The sequence below is a fragment of the Rattus norvegicus genome, chromosome X (genome assembly GCF_021556685.1).
Source record: "Rattus norvegicus strain SHRSP/BbbUtx chromosome X, alternate assembly SHRSP_T2T, whole genome shotgun sequence".
Classification (NCBI taxonomy): Eukaryota; Metazoa; Chordata; class Mammalia; order Rodentia; family Muridae; genus Rattus; species Rattus norvegicus.
In genome coordinates this window covers 80,877,616-80,898,401 of record NC_141554.1, presented here as the reverse complement: position 1 = coordinate 80,898,401, position 20,786 = coordinate 80,877,616, and the positions used below count along the sequence as shown (strand labels likewise).

Genomic DNA, 20,786 nt, shown 5'->3' with positions numbered 1-20,786 from the left:
CATTTTTTAAGGACTCTCCACAATGGACTCTATTACTATAGTGCTAAAAGCTGTAATAAATAATCAAAAGTTTGGTAAGGTGAAACATGTCCAGGCAAAGCACCATGAGACAAAATATATATATAGAAAATATGTAAAATATAATAAAACCATTAATTTAATTTTAAGTTGGCCATCTACTGCTAGGTATCTGTTAGAGAAAACTAATTTTTCCTTTGCAAGTTGTTGTCAATTGGAGATAGCTTCTTGATTAGGGGATGGGAGATCATGTCCACTTCCTCCTTTCAGTGCTCGAACCCTATCTGGCTTGGACCTTGCGCATGCTGCTACCGTCTCTGTGAGTTCAAATGTGTCAGTCATTTTATATTTGGAAGGCATTGTTTTCTTGATGTCCTTCATCCCCTCTGGCTCTTATAGTCTTTCAGCCTCCTCTTCTACATAGTTCCTTGATCCTTGCTTTGAGAGTTTGACAAAATATCCCATTTATCACTGGGTATTCCAACGTTTCTCACTCTCTGCACATTGTCCAGTTTTGAGTGTTTATATTTGTTCCCATCTGCTGTGAGTGGAAGGCACTGATCTATGGATATAGCAGAATGGTATTAGGCGTCATATTACTATGTTCCTTTAGAAGAATAATAGATTTTCTTTTCCCCTATGCCCATGGCCTATCTGAGCAGTGTCAGGTATTAGTTGCATCAAGAATGGGTCTTAAATCCAATCAGACAGTGGTTGGTTACTAACACAATTTGTGTCACTATGATGTAACATATATATATATATATATATATATATATATATATATATATATATGATGACATTATAGATCAAATATTTTATAGCTGGGGGTGTTTATCTGTCTCCTGGGATAATTCCCAGAACCTTCCATTCGATGAACTCTAGTCAGTAGAGGTGAAGGCTCTAGGTAGGTAGGCTCAGCTTCTCCATGTTCCATGAAGTATATAGGTATGGTCTTCTGCTGAAGGGCCTTATCATAAGGTCATAGAAAGCAATCAGTAGCCTTATCAGTACCCTGGGATATTGGGGGTTTCCATGGAAGCCCTTTAGCCAGCAACTCTATTATATGTAACCCATTTCTGACACTGGAGGTTTCATTTGGTGCTGATAGATGTCTAGTTGGTTTTATGTCGCTTAGTTTGTGATTTCATTTAGATTTCTTTCATATATGTATATACAAGAAGCTTCTATATAGTAGATTTCCATATGACCCCCAAAATGGCCCTTTCTGTTAGTTGGTCCTCATGCTAGTCCCTCCCTTACCCCTCTCTTCCCTTTTTAGTCCTGGTATCTTTGGAATTTTTATCATGAATCAGTGTTGAACTTTGTCAAGGCATTTTCTGTATCTCTGTTGGTTTTCATGTGATTTATTTTAAATCTTTTTATTAGTTATATTTCTTTACTTACATTTCAAATGTTATTCCTTTTCCCAGTTTCCTGTCCATAAACCTCCCATCCCCACCCCTCCCCCATATGGGTGTTCCCCCGCCATCCACCCCCTTACTGCCCCCCCCCACATTCCTCTCCACTGGGGGTCCAACCTTGTCAGGAATTTTTATAGTCCATAATTGGTGTGTTGTTACATTTGTTGATTTGTATATGTTGAGCTATCCCTGGCATCTCTGGAATGAACCTCACTTGTTTATGGTATCCAGTTTTTTAATATGTTACTGAGTTTCATGAGTCATTGGTGACCACCTTTAGCTTTCTGTATATGTTCTCAGTAGGTTCTTCCTCACCTGAGAGCTCCACCGAGATTTTTTTCATCCTGGGGTAGCTAATGTCTAGGCCACAAGTTGGCCCCAAGTCCACAGGAAATGGGAAAAGCAAACAACACAGAAGTCTATACTGGACGGGGAGAACCAAGGGAGCCGAGCAATTTGCCTGCATGTCTCAGTGCGTCACAGCCATGCAGGGGTTAATTATCCTGTGACAGATGAGACTGGAAGTCAAGTGATTTACTGAACTTCTCCTCAGAGCTCTGATTCCTTTATGGTAGCAAAAAAACACAGAAGAGAACTAGCTCCAGAGTTCCTTAGCCATGGACTCAGGCCTATCAGTGTCCACTGTTACCTTGTTAACTTGAAGGCGTTTACCCACAGCAGTAAAGGTGGGCCTGCAGCCACTGTGCCCTTCATAGGCCATGCCTTTTACACAGTGTTTCAAGTATTCCTGAATTGTGATTTTCCCATTTTCAGATCTCCGTAGAATAGCTCAGTCTCAAGCAATAGCCTCTTACTCATTTTTAAGAGGCCTTCTTTTCACAATGCCTGTGGTAACTTACAATCTCACCAACCATTTCTTCACACACAACAGTATTTAGAATTTTGTATATGAGCCATTCTTACTTGGTTATGCTAATACCCTATTCTCATTTTGATTTGCTTTTACTCTGGTGATGTTGAGGATTTTTTTTCATATACCTATTAGAGAATTGTATGTCTTCTGTTGAAAAATGTCTGTTTAGATCTATTCCCCGTTTTATTTGATTTATTCGGGGTTATTGTATTTTGGGAGTTTCTGGCATATTCTAGTAGGGATTAGCAAGCAGCTAACATACTTTATGCTATACTTCATATTGTCTTCACTTTGCCAATTGTTTCCTGTAGACATTTTCAGTATGGTAGGATTCTCTATGTCCTTTTTTCTGTGCTTTGGATATCCAAAAATATTCAAGTATTGTCCTTGTGTTTTCAAGTATTCTCAGGGCTTCATGTCTTATATTTATGTTTTTGTTCTACCTTGAGTTACCTTCATATGACATGAAAGTAGACCACATTTCAGTATTATGAATGGAGCTTTCTTAGCATCATAGATGGAAATGGATGACAATTCTCCAGCACATCTGTCCAAAAACTCTATAGTAGTGGCATGGGTTTATTTCTGTATACCTACTCTGTCCCATTGGTCTGTCTTTTGTTAGGCCAGTACCTTACGCTACTTAGGTTACTAAGTTTCTGTAGTTTATCTTGCAGTCAGATGCTGCTTTCATTCTAGCTTTGATCTTTTTATACATTACATCTTTGACTATATGCGTTGTTTTGCATATTGATTTGGATTTCAGGATCTTCTACCTAGTTCTATGAATACAGCCACTCCAATTTTGATGAGAATTGCTACAGAATGATTGTTCCTCCCCCTCTATGTAAAATCCCTCTCCATTTATACTTTTTAACGATGTATATATTAGAACAATTATAGCATTGCAATTAAACCATACAGCAGTGCTTAAATTTTTTCCTTGGCTTAGGTGATGGCTCAGTGGCTAAGAGCACTTTATATACAAGCATGAGGACTTGCATTTAGACCTCCTGAACAAGTGTAAAAATACCTATAATCCTAGGTATGTTATAACCCCAGTAGACAGAGACAAGAAAGATTGCTGGGGTTTGCTGACCACCAGTCCAATTCTTCGTTCAGTGAGAAACCCTGGTTCAAGTGAATAGGCAGGGGAGTTGCACAGTAGAGCATATGGTACCCTTCTCTGCCTTTGTAACTGTGTGCAAGTACACGTGTGCCTCCCCCATGTTCCTAGCAAGTATCTGCACAGGTAACACACAAAGTGCTTTCCTTCTTTTATCTCCTTCCTGTCCTCTCCTAGAACTTATCTGTTTCTCCTCAGTGACTCAGTAACATTCAAAACAATATAAGCAGGTGTTGACTTTTGCAATATTATTGATCAGAATTGGGTAAATGAAAATATACATATCCTATAACCAAGGAGTTACACTTCTAAGCTCATGGACCAAGAATTTCCTCCATGTTCCAAGAAGACCAGTGAAGCAAACATCTGCACATACACGTGGATATTTATTTAATCATTGAATGTGATAGAAATTAAGAAAAAAATAAGTGTCCAGAAATTGAGTATATATGGTAAATTTAGTATATTTATATATTACAAGTGTCCATCAAAGAGTTATATTGAATGAACTCAGTTCTAGATACCAATTAAATTAAATTTCTAAGGTTAAGGAATGTAAGTTGTAGAGTAATACAGTACTCAAAATTTCAGGACACAGTACTTCTTTAGTACTATGTTTATATGTTTTTATTATTTTCTGAATATTTTCTACATTTTATAAAACATTTTTGAATGAGTTCAAAGAACCAAAGTTTCCAACAGTAAGATTAGTCGTTTCCTTTAAACCATACACTTTATTCCTGGTAGAACTATTACCACACTTTAGAATTTTTTTTGAATGCTCAACACATTTTTAATAATTGCTTAAAAATGAGAAGCAATTTTTGATTAAACAGACTATATTTCCTGAAAAGACTTCTAATGTAGTAAATGTGTCAATATAAGAAGAGTTGTGATGGTATGCACCTGAAAGCCCAGGACTCAGAAGCTTGAAACCAGTGAACTTCAAGTTTCAGGAACTCCAGACTACACTAAGTTACATAATGAAGCCCTGTGTCAAGAAAGCAACAATAACAAAGAAACCAGAAATCTACCTGAGATTGGTACCAAGATCCCTAGTAGACATCAAAGGCCAATGATGCTCTATTTCCCTATTTTATAGTTCTAGCATCTGCATATATCATAAATAAATCTCATATAATTTTGATTGCCTCTTAATTACAAGGAATGCCTAGCACAATGTAAGTTCTAAATTGTAAGAAATCATTCCCATCAGTAAAGAAATTTATATTTGCACCTCAGCCTCAGCCACTAGGAACCTTAGAGAAGCTCATCCCAGACCTTTTACCTCTGACCCTCAGGAGAAAAGTGGTTTTAACCCAGAATTGAACTGTAAACTACAAAAGGTTTTTCGGGGAAACAGACCACGACAGGTCCTGGGTCGATTTAAGTGTTACCAAATTAAAGTGAAAGACAGTAAACTGCTTTTCTTCAGTTTTTATCTTATCTTTGCTGTTTTGCTATTTCTTTGTGGCTTAGAATGTAAAATCAATTGTTAAGATTTGTTCTGCATAAATATTTATCTCCTGTAAAAATAAAATAAAAAGTTTAACATTTAGTAAGTTGCTCTCTGAAATGGTGTAGCGCCCTCTTGTGGCAAAAATATTTTTTAAGATTTGTTTTAAAAGTTTTGTACTGCAAGGAGTTTGTGTACGTGTGTGTGTGTGTGTGTGTGTGTGTGTTGTTTGTTTTATTTTACAAAAGATTTATTATTTTAATTATGTGTCGGTGAGGAAACTGTATTAGTGACATGTTCCTATGGAAGACAGAGGCATTATATTCCCCAGGTTTGGGAGTTAAAGGTAGTTGTGAGCCTCTGGACATGGTTACTAGGAACTGAACTGATGAACCTTCTCTCTAGCTCCGATTTTAAACATTGAAGATCAGTTTCTCAAGCCAAGCCAAACTCTAGAAAGCCATCTCAAAACTGGTACTACAAAACTATTCACTTTTTTTTCATTTTAGAACCAAGTGGATATGCTGCTTCAGGAAATGGCAGATGAAGCTGGGTAAGATGTTGCTATTCAAGTCCTTTTGTTAAAGTCTTGATTTGATATTTAGAGGTTCTAAATGTTGATAATAGGAGTTAGGGTGGTGCTGAGAGTTTCTACATAGTATATGTGAAGCTCTGGACTGAAGAAGCATAAGCATTCCTAAAAATTTGCTGTGGATTGAAAAATTTGTCTTTAAACCCATTTGTTCAACTTAGAGTTTTGATTTTTATAGAGGTAGTGTTTCAAGGGCTTTTAATAGTTACCCCTTTTCTAGCCATTCATATACACACCAATGTGAGTTTTCAAACCATAATGACATCATCTCCAGCAAGTCTCTTGAGATAGATCCATTCAGAGTGTGATGGCATCAATGGGAAGGGAGGCCCTTAGTCCTGTGAAGGCTTGATGTCCCAGTGTAGGGGAATGGCAGGGTGGAGAGGTGGGAGGGAGTGGGTGGGTAGGAGAGCACCCTCAGAGAAGCACTATAAAAGGTTATAGTGCTCAAATTTGCAGTGCCTATATTATTATTATAAAATGTCTATATTAACATTCATTTATTCTGATTATTTTTAATTTTATCTTTAGCCTTGATCTCAATATGGAACTACCACAGGGTCAGACAGGGTCTGTTGGTGCAAGTGTTGCTTCTACAGAACAGGTAGAGGTCAAATTTTATTTTAATTCGTGTACTTGGTTTATATTTAAATTTAGGAAATGTACATTTATATGTACCATTTATTTTCATATAAGAAAAAATATTCACATTTTTGTAAGGAGTATTTATCTACTATGACACATCATTATAAATGAAGAAAATATGAGAAGCCCTTAGCACTGTAATGGTGGGCATTTTCAAATTGCATGCATATTTCATTTTTATATTGTTTTGCTAACCTTCATACTGCTCTAAGTTCAGTTTCTTTTGAGCCATTCAAAAAAAACTAAATGCCTAACACTTATATAAGGTTTATAAGGCTTTAAATTGTATTTAAAATGGAAAGGGATTAAAATTTTATAGATAATATTTGCTTCAGCCTTCGATAATTTGTAAATTTTGCTTCCTCTAGGATGAACTGTCACAGAGACTTGCTCGTCTTCGTGATCAAGTGTAACTCAAATAACTGGTGCTTCTGTTTCCTCCACATATTTCAGAAACATCATTTATGTGTGTATAGATAGATAGGTTGTATTCTAGTTATAAAAACATCATCCATGACAGGATGTTTGAACATCATTTACATATGATGCTTTCTTTTGCCTTGTGGATTTCACAGTGCATTGAGAAATTCTAGGGAATTTCCATATTGGCAGATTTTATAGTTCTATATATTATGTGTAAAAGTGTGAGGGACATATTTTTGTAGATGTCTTTGGCAAAGCTAGCATTAGTTTTCTGTATATTATACATCTTCCTCAAATATTAGAGCAAACATCTAGCACCAAAGTACTTCTAAGTAATTTTGTCCAAATAACATATAGAATAAAAGCCTTGTTTTTACTTATTGAAAGTAACTTTCAGTTATTGTCTGTGATGAAATATGATTTTGTAAAAATAAAAACAGGGAAAGCATGTTCATTTAATGTTTACATAACCCAGACCATCTTATTTTAAGTATCAAAAAATGGACTGTATCAATTTCTATGGGATTTTTGAAATTTTTTTTTATTTTGTAAGTATGGTTGTTTTGCCTGCACGTTTAACTGTGTATTTACTTGTGTATCTGGTGCCCACAGAGGCCAGAAGAGGATATTGGATTCCCTTAGAACTAGAGTTACAGATAGCTGTGAGCCAACATGTGGATACTGGAATTCAGACCCATCTCTTCTAGAAGACCAGCCAGTGCTTGTAACTCCTGAGCCATGCGTCTAGCCTCTGTTTTAGTTTGTTGTTATTTTTTTTTGCTTGTTTATTTTAGAAACAGGGAAGAAATATATAGCCCAGAGTAGGCTGAAACTCAGTGAGCCTCCAGCCTTGCTCTCTAAGTATATGGTCATTTTCTATGATTTGGGGGGGTTTGGGGTTTTTACACACATTAGTTATTTTCTCTGTTTCTGTGATAAGCAACATGTCCAAAAGTGGCTTATGGAAGAAAGAAGGTATTTTTGGTTATGGTTCCAGGGGAATTGGGGGCCTATCATGGTGGAGAGGAGTGGCAGCAAGAACAGGAAGCTGAGCTGTTACATGTTCAATGGCGCACACAAAGCAGAAAGAACAGATTGCAAATGTGAAGGCCTAGAAGCTCTCAAAGCCCACCCCAGTGACATACTTCATTTAGTAACATCGCATATCCCCAGACTTCCCCAAAAGGCACCACCAACTGGGTAACAATTACTCAAATACATCAGCCTATGGAAAACAGTTCTCGTTCAGACCACCATGTTTCTCTCCCTGGCTTCCATAGGCTCACAGCCTTATCATAATGGAAAGTGTATTTAATCTAACTTTAGAGGTGCCCATCGCCTTTCTCTGTCTCACTAGTGTTTGAAATTTCAACGTCTGGCATCTCTTGTGAGGTTCAAGGCAATCTCTTAACTGTAACCACTGATAAAATCTAAAAGCAAATAATATACTTCGAACATACAGTGGCACAAAATATACATTACCATTTTTAAAGGGAGGAATGGGGGTATAGTGAGGAAATACCGGACTACAGAAAGACTGAAAGCTCACAGGACATACAAATAAGCAAATCCTGTAGCTCTGCATTGGCTATCAAGAACTACTTTCAAAGAGCCTAGAGGGCTTAATCCCTCCAGCCTTGCTGCCTGATACAACAGCTCACTCGCTGGTACCAACTTCTACAGTAGTTACTTTTCTGTTGCTTGAATTAAGCACCGTGACCAGAAGCAGTTTATAAATGAGAGAGTTTATTTTGGCCTACAGTTCCAGGGGGAGAAGAAAGAGTCTGCCATGGCAGGGAGGCATGATAGCAGGAGCAAGAAGCCTAGAGGTCATGCTGTTCTTGGTACACGTGAAGCAGAGAGAGCCAACTGGAAGTGTGGCAAGACAATACACTCTCAATGCCTGTTGCTAAAGAGATAATCCTCCAGCAGAGTTGTACAGTAACCTGTACCATAACCTTCCCAACTGGTGACCAAAGTTTCAAATATGTGAGCCTATAGAAGACATTTCTCATTCAAGCCACCACATTACATAAAAAGAAATGCAGTAAATATTTACTGTTTTCATCCTCTGTAAAGTTTTAATTATTACAGTTTTTAGCCAATGATTTAATGCTAACTATTCATTAATTTTTAAGACCATTGATGGACAATGTAGTACATACCTAGGAAAATTCTGCAACATTAATCTAAAGTTTGTATTGGGACACCCTAGATACCCATAGAAGATATTTGATGGACTAAAGTATTTATGACATAATGTGTTCTCTGTTGGTATGAATTAAATAGTTTCTGTTCTTTTAACATGAGTTAAAATTGTTAGATTTGTTACTACCACTTAGCTCCACAAGTAACTGTTCATTCTTTTATGTTGCTACCATGTCATCCTTACCTTTTAAAAATAATAATTTCAGGGCTGTAGAGTTAAGAACACACACTACTCTTGCAAGAGACCTGCCTTTGTGTCTCAACAACATCCTGTAAATCCGCCTCCAGGGAATTCAGTGACCTTTCCTGGTCTCCACAGCATACCTGAACTCACGTGTATAGATGCACACACACACACACACACACACACACACACACACACACACACACACACACACTCTACTGGACATGGTCACACATACCTTTTATCACAGCACTTGGGAGACAGAGGCTCTGAGTTCCAGGCCTCATACATAATGAGACCACATCTCAGAAAATATTTTTGAAACATTGACAAGGCAGGTAAGATAGTTGAGTAGGTATAGATACTTGCCACCAAGCCTGGCGACCTGAGTTCAGTTCCTGGGATCATGGTGGATGTAGAGATCCAGCTCTTGCAAAATTTCCTCTGACCTCTACACACATTCCATAGCGTACACACAATTTTTAAAATTAAAAATACATTGATGGACACTTTTTTCCTTTCATTTATTCATTCTTTTTTCAATGTAAATAAAATGTATCTCTTAGATATTATTCCTAAACCAATAACCTAAGCATATGATGGAGTGTCTGAATGAACATATATTCTTGGGTGCTTAAAACATCTTGTTGCACTTTCCCCTATTGGATAAAAAGGCTGATGGTAATTCTCCATTTCTTCATGTGTCTCAGTGCTTAAAGCCATCTAGTTGCCTGTGAACCATTTTAGGTAACATTATGGACTAGGTTATTTTACCTGGTAAATTGATCACTCACAAATGCCACATGGGCAAGAAGGAATAAGAGATGGAAAAGGTAACTTTGCAAAGAGATAGGGATTTTAGGAAATTCTCAGGAAGGAGCATCTGTATTATTGGGAGAAAGCAAAACAAAATGATAGACTAACAGAAGTAAACTCACCAGATTCCTATGGATTAATATGTTTGTTGCTAATGAGTTCAAGATTAACTGAAGAAGAGTCCAATTTAAAAATTCTAATAGGACCTAAAGAGATGGCTGAGCAATTAAGAGTAGTGGCTGCCCTTGCAGAGAACCTGGGTTCGGTTCCCAACACCCACATGGTGGCTCACAACTGTCTGTAACTCTAGTCCCGGGGCATTCAACCCTCCCCCCTTTTTTAAATGTCTGCGAGTTTCTGTGTACATATGGTGCATGAACATGAACGTGTACACTCAGACACATATGAATAAATATCTTTGAAGTTATATTAACTCATGCTATTTTTTATGGAAGAATTTTGTAGTCTAATTTTTTTCACAGTCATAATCATTATTTGGTTATTCAAAACTCATTCCTCTAATACTAATTAAGAGTGTATTTGCTATGTGCTATGACAATTTGTATTTTGAGACTAAAGAGAGGCAGGGCGAGATATTCTCATGTTCTAGATAACTGCAGTTGAAGATACTAAGTGATCTCTACAAAATCAGGCCCAACTCACCCGTAGAGCTGAACTCCAGGATTTTCCTACTTTCTCTGAGCCTTCTTCCTTCCCCTTCTCCCTCCCTTATGGTCTCTTGCTTCAGACCACCAGCCTAGGAACCGAAGCTCCTGTTACCACTCTTGCCCAGCTATAGGCTATAGGCATCTTTATTTAACCAATAATTTTAAATTAAGGAGCAAGGTTTCCACAACAAAAGCTATGTGTATGTAAAAGTTCACTTCAGTCAGTTAGACCTTGGGATACAGAATTTAGCATTGCAATGTATAGCAATAGACCAAACCTCAATAATTTACTATTTTTCTTGTTTCTCACTATTCAGTAATCCTTCCTTAGAGGTACTTTACATGATAAATCCTTGAAAAACATACACTATTAATAGTATCACCAACTCTTCCAGTATGGCTTTTCCTAAACTCAGTAACGCAGGTGCTTCATTTTTGCAAAATCTCTGAAATATAACAAGCCTAAGTAAATTTTGACTCAAGTAGAGATTAACATGGATAAAATTAACCTCCCTGAAATAGGGATGGGGTGTAATTGGGAATCTTAGGCTGGGTATTATGAAGGGAGTGCTTGTATGGACTTTGGAAAGACACGGAAAGAATCTGCTGCAGATAAATTTTGTCAGTCTCTATATAGTCTGTCTTAGCCCTACCTATGAGCTACATCCACAGCTCTATTTTTTTAATAAGAAGGAAGTATATTTAGGATTTTGTAAATTCTCATTGTTACTTAGAATATGTAGTAAAGTGCAGAGGACATCTTAGTTATAAGTATATTCAGGATTTTCCATCACGAATTAACAGTAACATTACTTGAGGCCATTAACCCCAGCATTTCAGAGTTCAAGGCTGGCATAATCTAGATAGCAAGTCCCAGGGCAGCTAAGGCTATATAGCAAGACTTGATCTCAAAGAAATGTAAATGTATTTATTCAGAAAAGTCTAGATTATACACAACACCAATTCCTACTAAATTTTCTGGAAGTTGGATACTTTGCTAATTTCTTAGAAGTTCTCCAGTGATTTCAGGGTCAGTCAAGACTGAGAACATTTGTTCTGAACCTTGGCTACACTTACAAAGATTAAATTTTCAATCTCTCTCTCTCTCTCTCTCTCTCTCTCTCTCTCTCTCTCTCTCTCTCTCTGTGTGTGTGTATGTGTGTGTGTGTGTGTGTGTGTGTACTTGTGTGTGCCTAAAAGCACAAGTACAGCCTGTTAAGTCTGCATAATGTCACTTGTATGTATCTTTTCAGGATTGCCCGCTTGGTATTGCTCTTACCTAAGGAAGACTATTTTCCTGCTCTCAGCATTCCTTAGTTGCCTATGGTTCTTTGTGTAGGCTAACAACAATTAATAGAAAAAGAAGCCATGAATTTGAAAGAGAGCAAGGAGGGGTAGGTATGTGTGAGTGTTTGGAGGAAAAACAAATTTTATTTATAACCTATAGAATAATTTAAAACAAAATCCTGAATTGAAAATACACCAGTTAAGTGTAATTCTCTAGGACAACACCCTTTTTAAATGTTCACCTGTGACAAATAGGGATTAGAAAGTTCTGCCCTGGACACTACTTTTCTACCTCAGGTTCCTGCTCTATTCAAGTTGCTGTACTGACTTCTTTCAGTGATGAACAGTGATACAGAACTGTGAGCCAAATAAACCCTTCCCTCTCTAATTTACTTTTTGGTCATAGAGTTTCATCCCAGCAATAGAAACCCTAATTAAGACAACAAGCAAACACACACACACACACACACACACACACACACACACACACACACACAACAGGCAAGTAAGTTAATTTCCTTCTTCCTCACCATCTTCATCATTACTGTTAAATGTAAATTATTCTGTTACCCAATATAAAAGTTCTAAGAGGAATACTGTAAGGACATACTTTCAGTGAGCAGTGAGACATCCAAGCCTTAATTGATCAGTGTCAGTCTCTGAACCGCAATTTTCTTCACCTGTCAACTCGGAACATAGATACTCACTCTGCCATCTATGAATACTGTTTTTTAATCAAATAATATAAAATATGAGTGCACACTTTGAAGTATAAACTAAACCATACTGCTAAAAGGGGTTACGAAGTCTTATTCTCCTGAAAGTAGAGATAAAGTGTCAGTGTCAGAAATCAAGGCTTTTCTAGGATTGTTGAATCTTTGCACTAGAAATAGAAAGGTATTTAGCTGCCATTTATATAGCACCTTCATTGTTCATACAGTACAAATGAAAGTTATAGGGAAAATGACATAGAGAAGTTAACAGAAACAGTTACATAGCTAAGTGGTGATTTGAATGTAACAACTTATCTTGGATCCCAGGCTTTGGCTGCCATTTCACAGTCTGTACCCTTTTTTGTCCCTGTATCCTCCATTATCTGAACTCCTTGTGTCCCACACTGTAAACAAAGTGCTTGATTTGGCATGAGCCATTAAACAGCAGGGCTGCTTTTTAGAAGACATGGGATCAGTTAAGATTTCCCTATGCATGTACAGATCGTGTGCATCAGAAGCAAGGGCATCCTGAACCAAGAAGTGAGTGGGGGCATGTTTCTTACACTTTGTGCTTCGGGATGTTTGTCAGAAACTGCTATTCATTTCCTAACACCAAATAAAGTTCACATCTCAGAACAATATTTACTTCAATTATTTCTGTGTGTGTGTATGTATGTGTGTGTGTGTGTGTGTGTGTGTGTGTGTGTGTCAGTGTGTGTGTCTGTGTGTTCTTGTTTGAAAGGATTCCAAGTTTGGGAATTAATAAGCAGGGGTGAACAATGAAGTTGCTCAGCAGGTAAAGGACACTGATAGGGCAAGTGTGATGACCTGAATTTGATCACTGAAACCCACACAAGGGAAGGAAAAAACTGACAGCTTGAGAGTTGTCACCTCTATACACACGTGCACGCGCGCGCGTGCGCACACACACACACCTTGATGCTAAAAATAATGTAATTAGAAGAATGGACTAAAGCAGGGATGGTACATTTAGTCTTAAAATTAAGGCAAGCATTACAGCAAAGCAGCAGATAAAGTAACTGCCCATAGAGAGGTTGTGTGTGGACACTTAAAAGTTTTGTTTATGAGAAATGATCTTGATTTTTAAGATATGGTTCTAGAAATACATTATTTTCAAGGGTCATCACTTTATCTCACACATGAAATTAGTAATTTCACCAGCAAAAAAATCCGCCTACATCTTTCACTCTGCCCTACATTCTCAAAATTGAAAAGTAATTGATAAATAATTGAAGAGTCAACAACTATCAAGATTTCCTTTAAGACATATCATGAGAAACTTTAATTTGCCCTCCATCAGTGTTATACATTAGTTCCAGCGTGTTACAAAAGACTGAGACGAATTGATATGACCTGGAAGTTGATAAAATCCGTGACAGTTGAACACTAACTTTCCCTTCAAACATTTAACAAAAAAGTACTTTGAGCATCCCAAAAGACCTATATACTTCTGCAAACATACTTTGTTTCCATGATTAATTGTTAATGTCCTATCACATTTCAATTGTTCAGACAACAAATACTAATATTTATTATATTAATGCCAAAAGCTAAATTATTTAATACATCTAAGGAGATTATAGAATGCTGCTAGAAATTTTGTTTCAAACTTAGAACATACTGTTTTCTCCCCTGGATCCTCTGACCTTTAATTTTTCAGTATTTAAATTCTACACTGCTGTTTTCTTTTTTTTACACTGCTGTATTAACTGTGTTTGCATGCAAAGAGCCACTTAGCTGAAATATAATGAATAATATGACCACATGGCATCAGTGGGAGGCAGAACTGGCCTGGAAGATCCTGCTGATTAAATTATCCGAAAATTTGTGACCTGCTTGAATTTAAGTAACTTGTAATTGGCCATGCAAAGAACACATGCAAGAATATACTGACACTTTTAATTTAATTTGCTTTCAGTAAATTGCTAGAACTTTGTAAGCCTTGGCAACTGCCTACTTTCAAAACTGCCCTCTTGCTTGTTGACATATTAAGTGATTATTGTGAAGACAGTACATCTGATCCACTTTTAAACATTAAGCACTTCAGTTTTTATTGGATTGATGGTATTAATGTGTTCCTATTTCCATCATTTTAGAGATTAAGTTATTTATTTATTATTGCTATATGTGAGATGAACATTTTATAAGTAGTATCAACTTATGTCTTGCTTTTCTTTATCCAGCCTTGACTGACTCCCTTTTACTTGGATCATTTAGACTGTTCTTACTTGGTGTGATTAATGCCAATAAAGAAGTGGCTGATTTTGAAAGAAAATAGTATATACTTAGCCTTAAATTGATCCTTTTGCTTTCCTTTTATTTTGATTTTTGTTTGCATTTGTTTAGATTAACCAAGCATTTTTGCAATGTTTTAGCTACTTTGTTGATTTATTAGCTCTAATTAATTAGAATCTACCTGAAATCTATTTCACTTCATGTATAGTATAACTTCTGTTTCTCCTTCCAGCTTGCATTTTGTTCCTATCTTAAAAGCATATTGTGTTTTAACTATTTTCTAAATGTTCTACCATATAAGGAGATTTAAACAATTTTAATGATAATTGTAATTGTCAATTTAGTGTATATGCTCATACATGTGTGCATATATCACCTTAGCATGACTAGCATTATTGTTTTACTAATTAAGTCATTTATCTATTTGTGATTATATTCAGGTTTTCTTCTAGTACTATTTTCCTTCTACTTCAAATTCTTCCTTTAGCATTGCTTAGATCATCAATTTTCTGATGGCGGGTGTTTTTATTTTTTATGGCTTAAGTCTGTTTTTAATTTTGAGAAATATTTTCAGTTGGCACATTACAGATTGACAATGTTTTTGTTTTTTCACACTAAAGATTTTACTACAATGTGATTCTTTGTGTATTGCTTCCGAGAAAAACATTGTTATCCTCCCGTTTTTGCTTCTGTATATAGAGACTTTTTATACCTCTGTCTGATTTTAAAATTTGCAACCTTTATCATATATGTTTAATATTCAGCATTACTTTTTCAATATTTCTGGAGGTTTGGTTTCTTGAAATTCTTACATGGATTTCTAAATTTATACACATCAGATTTAGACAATATTCCAGCCAGTATGGCTCCACATATACAGGAGAGAATTCTGGAAATGAGTATCTGACATCCACAGTGTGTCTCTATCCATATAGAGACTTGCTACTCTCATATATCTTCCTGTATCTTTGGTTTGTTAAGATTGACATAGCTATCTCAAGGAATTTCACAACCTAACTAGGATTTAATAATATATGGCTGGCCCGCAATCTGATCCTACCCTACTCAGATCCTAGTCACACTGACTCTTTAGAATAGAATTGAGCAGTGTTGATTTCTAGAGACTTTGGTATTTTAGGAAGTGTGATTGTTGTGTAAATATTTTTCTCAACTATATTTTTTCCTTTCTAGTCACATTTATGAAGGACTGGTGGCTATTGAATTTGAAGCATTTATTCTTAGCTGTGTAACAAAAAAGGGATGTGTGTTGTCCATGTTTATTAACTGACTGTTACAGTTGGACTCTGGATGGGTGCTGTGGCAGTTACAAGTACATGTGTGCCATGGTATGAGTGTGACAGATAGAAGGAGACCTTAGGTTTTGGCCTCATCTTACATAGTATTTGAAATAGGGTCACTTTCTCCTTCCTTGTTCTTTGCCTCTGCATAGGTCAGACTAGCTAGCCTGTGAGGTCGCTGGCACTCTCTTGTTTCAGTCTATTATCTTCTTTTTCCTTCTTTGTGTACTTTCCTCCTTTCAAACTCTTCTACATACCCGCTTGCTGCTCTCCTTCAAATTCACAGCCTCTTCTTTTTCACTGTTATTATATGCATATATATGTGTGTATGTATACACATATGCCAGACTATAACCTGCTCAGTCCATGTAATGTTGCTTGCAGGTATGTTATCAGAGCTGATCATTAGGGACTGAACTGTGCCTAATGATCAATTGATGTTCTCTTCCCTGGGGAGGACCACCTCTCCTGCTCCCAGCTTTACTGAGTTGCCTGTAGTTCTTTGTGTAGGGTTGAGGCTATTGGGCTTCTCTACATCCAGTTTCATTGGTGCCATCTCTGTTCTGCTTACATTTATGCAGCCATTTTGTTTTGTATTAATAATGTCATATTGTATTTTGGTAGTTTTTCCAGCATATTTTCACTTAAGTGTGTATTTCATGTTTTCTAATTTGAAAGATGTCACCTTTATTAACTTCACTGGCTTTCTCCATTTTCTCACCTACTCCCATGCCTTTAAATACCGCTTATATCCATTCTCCAGAACTCCTGAATGTGCCTAGGACTTCTCTTCTGTTTTTGTATTCCTTGTACTCAGCTTGTTGTTACTCTTCAAAATACATTTTTGGTGAACTTGTTTCTTCCTAGCTTTATTATTACCATCCGCATCCAGTCATTATCATCACTTCCTGCTAGGATAGCCTTTACTTTCTAACCAGTTTCCATGACTCCATCCTATTTTAAGGTAAACCTTACTTTTATTGATAGTTATTTTTATAAAATGAACATATTCATGTTGTAATGGTATTAGATGCCTGAGTCCTAGCCAGAGTACCTTCTTCATACAGCAAACAATAATTTAGTCATTCTAGATGCAAATATTTCAACTAAATAAGCCATTCTTCCCGTGGAAGGACAGTGTTCCCTGAGACCAGCAGAATCCCTGATAAGGAAAAGAAGAGAGGGTACATAAGTTAAAAAAAAAAACACTTTCTGCTCCCAGCTTTCCTAGGTGACCTATACTTACCTGAGTAGGGTTGAGGATTCATGATCATTTCCTCATCCACTTTGGGAAAGTCATTCCTATTCAGCTCACATTTAGGCAGTCATGATAGCAAATCTTTACACATGTAGCTTCTGATATTTCTAGAAAACACAAATTCCCAGCAAACTCCTCTGATCCTCTGGCTCATACAGTGTTTTCACCTCCACTTCTGCAATGTCCCTGAGCCTTAGTTATGTTTTGTAGATGTAACCATGGACTGGGCTCCAAGACTCTGCATTTTGCTTGGTTGTGGTTTTGTGTGGTGGCCTCCATCTGTTGCAAAGACAAGTTTCCTTGATGAGGAGTGACAACTACTCTTCTCTGAATATAAGAACTAGTGTCTATACATGACTGTTGGGGATTATGCTAGCTTAGTAATTGAGTGGTTGTAGATCCTCTTCCAATAACTTTTACTTCACTAGCACTAAGTAGTTTGTTCAGTTTCTAGTATTTGACATGATTTTCCTTTTGTTAAGAGTCAAATCAGAGAGGTATTGGTTACCACAAAGGTATGAATACCACTACTACACCCTTAGGGTTATTATGCTGTGCTAATCATTGATGTGGTTCGTAGGTGTCATAGCTTGATAGGACAGTTGCCCTTCCCCCACCCCCACCCCAGTCTTTGGTAACTTACATGGTACCATCTTATTATACACAGCAGTAGGATATGTTGATGAGGCAGAATCAGGAGGATTGTGGATTTGAAGACAGTTTGATGTACTATCAGTTTAAAACAGTATTTTTTTATTCCTGTAGTATAAGTGAAAGAGCTATAGCCACGTCCTACCATGACCAATTGTTACATGGATTCTGCAACTTTATACACACACACACACACACACACACACACACACACACACGCATATAATGTTTGATTCTTTGAAAATTTCATACCATGTATTTTAAGCATATCCACCTCCCTCAACTTCCCCATTTACCACCACCATTCCAACAATTCCTTCCTAACCAACTCTGGGATTATTTTGTTTTTTCTTTTCTTCCCCCATTGAATCTAATTTGTGTTTTCCAGTCCAACTCGGTAATTGGAGCCTGCCCTGGTGTGTGGTCATCCCAGCAAGGGTCACACAATTTAAATAATAAAAAGCACTGCACTTCCAGCTGCTATCAAATGGTAATGTAGCTTCTGAGCTAAAGACCATTCTACTTTAAGTTTTCAGCAATAACAGTTTAATCTGCTAAGTTTATTTTATAAACCATTGTTTCTTCTTAGAAAACTTTGCTCCAGTTGTCGAGGAAAGGAGAGAAAGGTATAAAAAGAGAGAGTGAACAACAGCTGTCCAGATCATCACATAGAGGGAACGTTTGAACTGAGGATTAACCGAGACAAAACGGAAGACCCTGAAATTCACTAAATCCTCACAATGCTTATTATCCCTTCCTCTAACCTAAACAAGTTCCTCTTTCAGTTTATTTTGGTAATCTAAAGAAGTTGTCCTTCTTAGCATCTGCCCGTTTTGAAAATGAATTGTGAAATAATAGAATCCTGTCAGTGGTGGGCATTTTGAGTTTGGTAACTGCACCACTGTTTTATAAGATTCTGTGATTATTCTTGGAAATACACACTGAAATATTTAGAGGCAAAGAGTCAAAATTTGCAATCTTGCTCAAGTGTTTCAGTAAGTAAAACAGAAAGTTAATTGATCTTTTTAAGTTATTTATCGAAAGAGAAAAAAGTGTCAGATTTCCATCTTTATCTTCGGGGCCTGGCTATAGCAACAAATCATATTTCCTTGCCCCAGGGCCATACAGCTGGAAACTGAGAGGACTGAGACAGAAACCTGTGCTTCAGACAGTGTGTGTTCTCTCTTTGGAAAATGTGTATTATGGCATCTAAACTTACATTTCTTTAAGTTTATGACCTATGGAGCAACTAATCTTACGCTGTAAGTGAAAATATTGACGGTGTGTTTCTCTTTAAACTCATATTTTGCTGACAAAATAACTCAGGTGAAAGCTTTGCTAAGTGCCTCAGACAAATGCAGCAAATGTGACTTCCACCTTCAGCTCATTCCCAGTGCATCTTACTATTGAGAATATATGATAGTCCATATACTAACAGAAACTGATAAAACGTGGTGATCTGCATTAGTGAATCCAGTGAGTCACAGTTTTCAATCTTCACTTTCTCATAAGCTTTATTATTATTATATTTGTCTTCTCAGAAAATGCACAGACTGCTGTTGGAACAGTGTTCCGTCACTTTCTCTTTGAAGGAAGTATTGAGAATTTCAAATGTGGTACTCAAAGTATGTAGGTTTTCCAATGCAATTTTGTTTCCAAATATAATTGGATGCATTACAAATACATACATACACATATATATACATATATATATATATATATATTCACACACATACATATATATTACCTTAACTTTTTGTAAGAAACCTTGGAAATAGGAAACAGTTTTATTAAGTTCTTTTGACAGCAACCTGAAAACATGGACTCTGAATCAGTGATCAGACACGCATGGCTTAGTCCACCGTTTGAAAGTAATGTAGCAGTGATGAAGTTTTTAGAGTTTTGTTTTACTTTCTATAGAAAGGAACTCAGTATTCCCCACTCTGATCAATTAATAGATATGTCTCTGATATACACATTGAAATTTTTCTATAAGATGGATGAAGAAGAGCAGAATTGAGAGAAAAAGAAAAACTTGAGTTTTCCCAGCGTCTGAGAGCATCCTGAGTAGCCAGGGTCAGAAGAGTCTAGAGGCTTCGAGACAGCTGGTAACTATATTGGGCAGCAGAGAGTTTGTCACGCGGGTGGTGTGTTAATTGAAATTTCTTCAGTGGGAAGTAGAAACATTAGTAGGTGATCTAAACACAAGTGAAAATAGTGCTCCTACAAATCAATTATCATCTTCATGTGGGTGAGCAGAAGTAATCCTACAGGGCTGTGAGGACCAACAGCCAAGGACTGACAGCAACAAATGGAAACCGGAGTGACTACTACTCCTAGCTCCTGAGGTTACTGACCTCTGCAACCCCATGGGAAACACAAACAAAAGGAAAACAAGAGCTGAAAGAATCAGACAGTAAATCACTAAACTGAGTTATGCAGTACTGATACAGGGTGCTTCCAAACATTGATTAATGTCAGGGAGTAGATTAACGGGAGACACACAGAAGTAAGAACCATCATGAAATCCATCTAGTTCAGACCTGTGGAGGTCAACATCTGCTTGCTGTCTTTCCTTTGGTGCTGGGAAACACACACACACACACACACACACACACACACACACACACACACACACACACACACACACACACAAATGATTGTATGCTTTCTTTTGCTGTCCCAGTAGATAATTGATCATTTAAAAGTTTTCTCTCTTTAACCTGGCTATTTTCTATGAGAATTATCTATCACCACCACCTTGATTTCACCCACCTTTTTAAAAGAACACAAGGGGAAAATAAAATACCCGCTTTGACCTCTGTTTCGTTGCAATGTAATTCCACATGCCTAAGAGAAAACCATATAATGAGGCCCATATGCTATTAA

The 20,786-nt window shown here is 36.9% G+C and overlaps 1 protein-coding gene across 2 annotated transcripts in view; it reads left to right on the top strand.

Moving 5' to 3' along the window:
- Positions 1-10,193, top strand: part of Chmp1b2 (charged multivesicular body protein 1B2) — a 44,028-nt gene extending 33,835 nt beyond the window's left edge. The window contains exons 5-7 of one of the 2 annotated variants that reach the window (XM_087600349.1): positions 5,408-5,451; positions 6,022-6,094; positions 6,504-10,193. In XM_087600349.1, coding sequence (XP_087456475.1) covers positions 5,408-5,451; positions 6,022-6,094; positions 6,504-6,548 — 162 coding nt within the window. In that variant the 3' untranslated portion in view covers positions 6,549-10,193. The remainder of the gene's footprint in view (positions 1-5,407; positions 5,452-6,021; positions 6,095-6,503) is intronic. The other variant, NM_001134589.1, reaches the window with a different exon arrangement.
- The last annotated feature ends 10,593 nt before the right edge of the window (positions 10,194-20,786 follow it).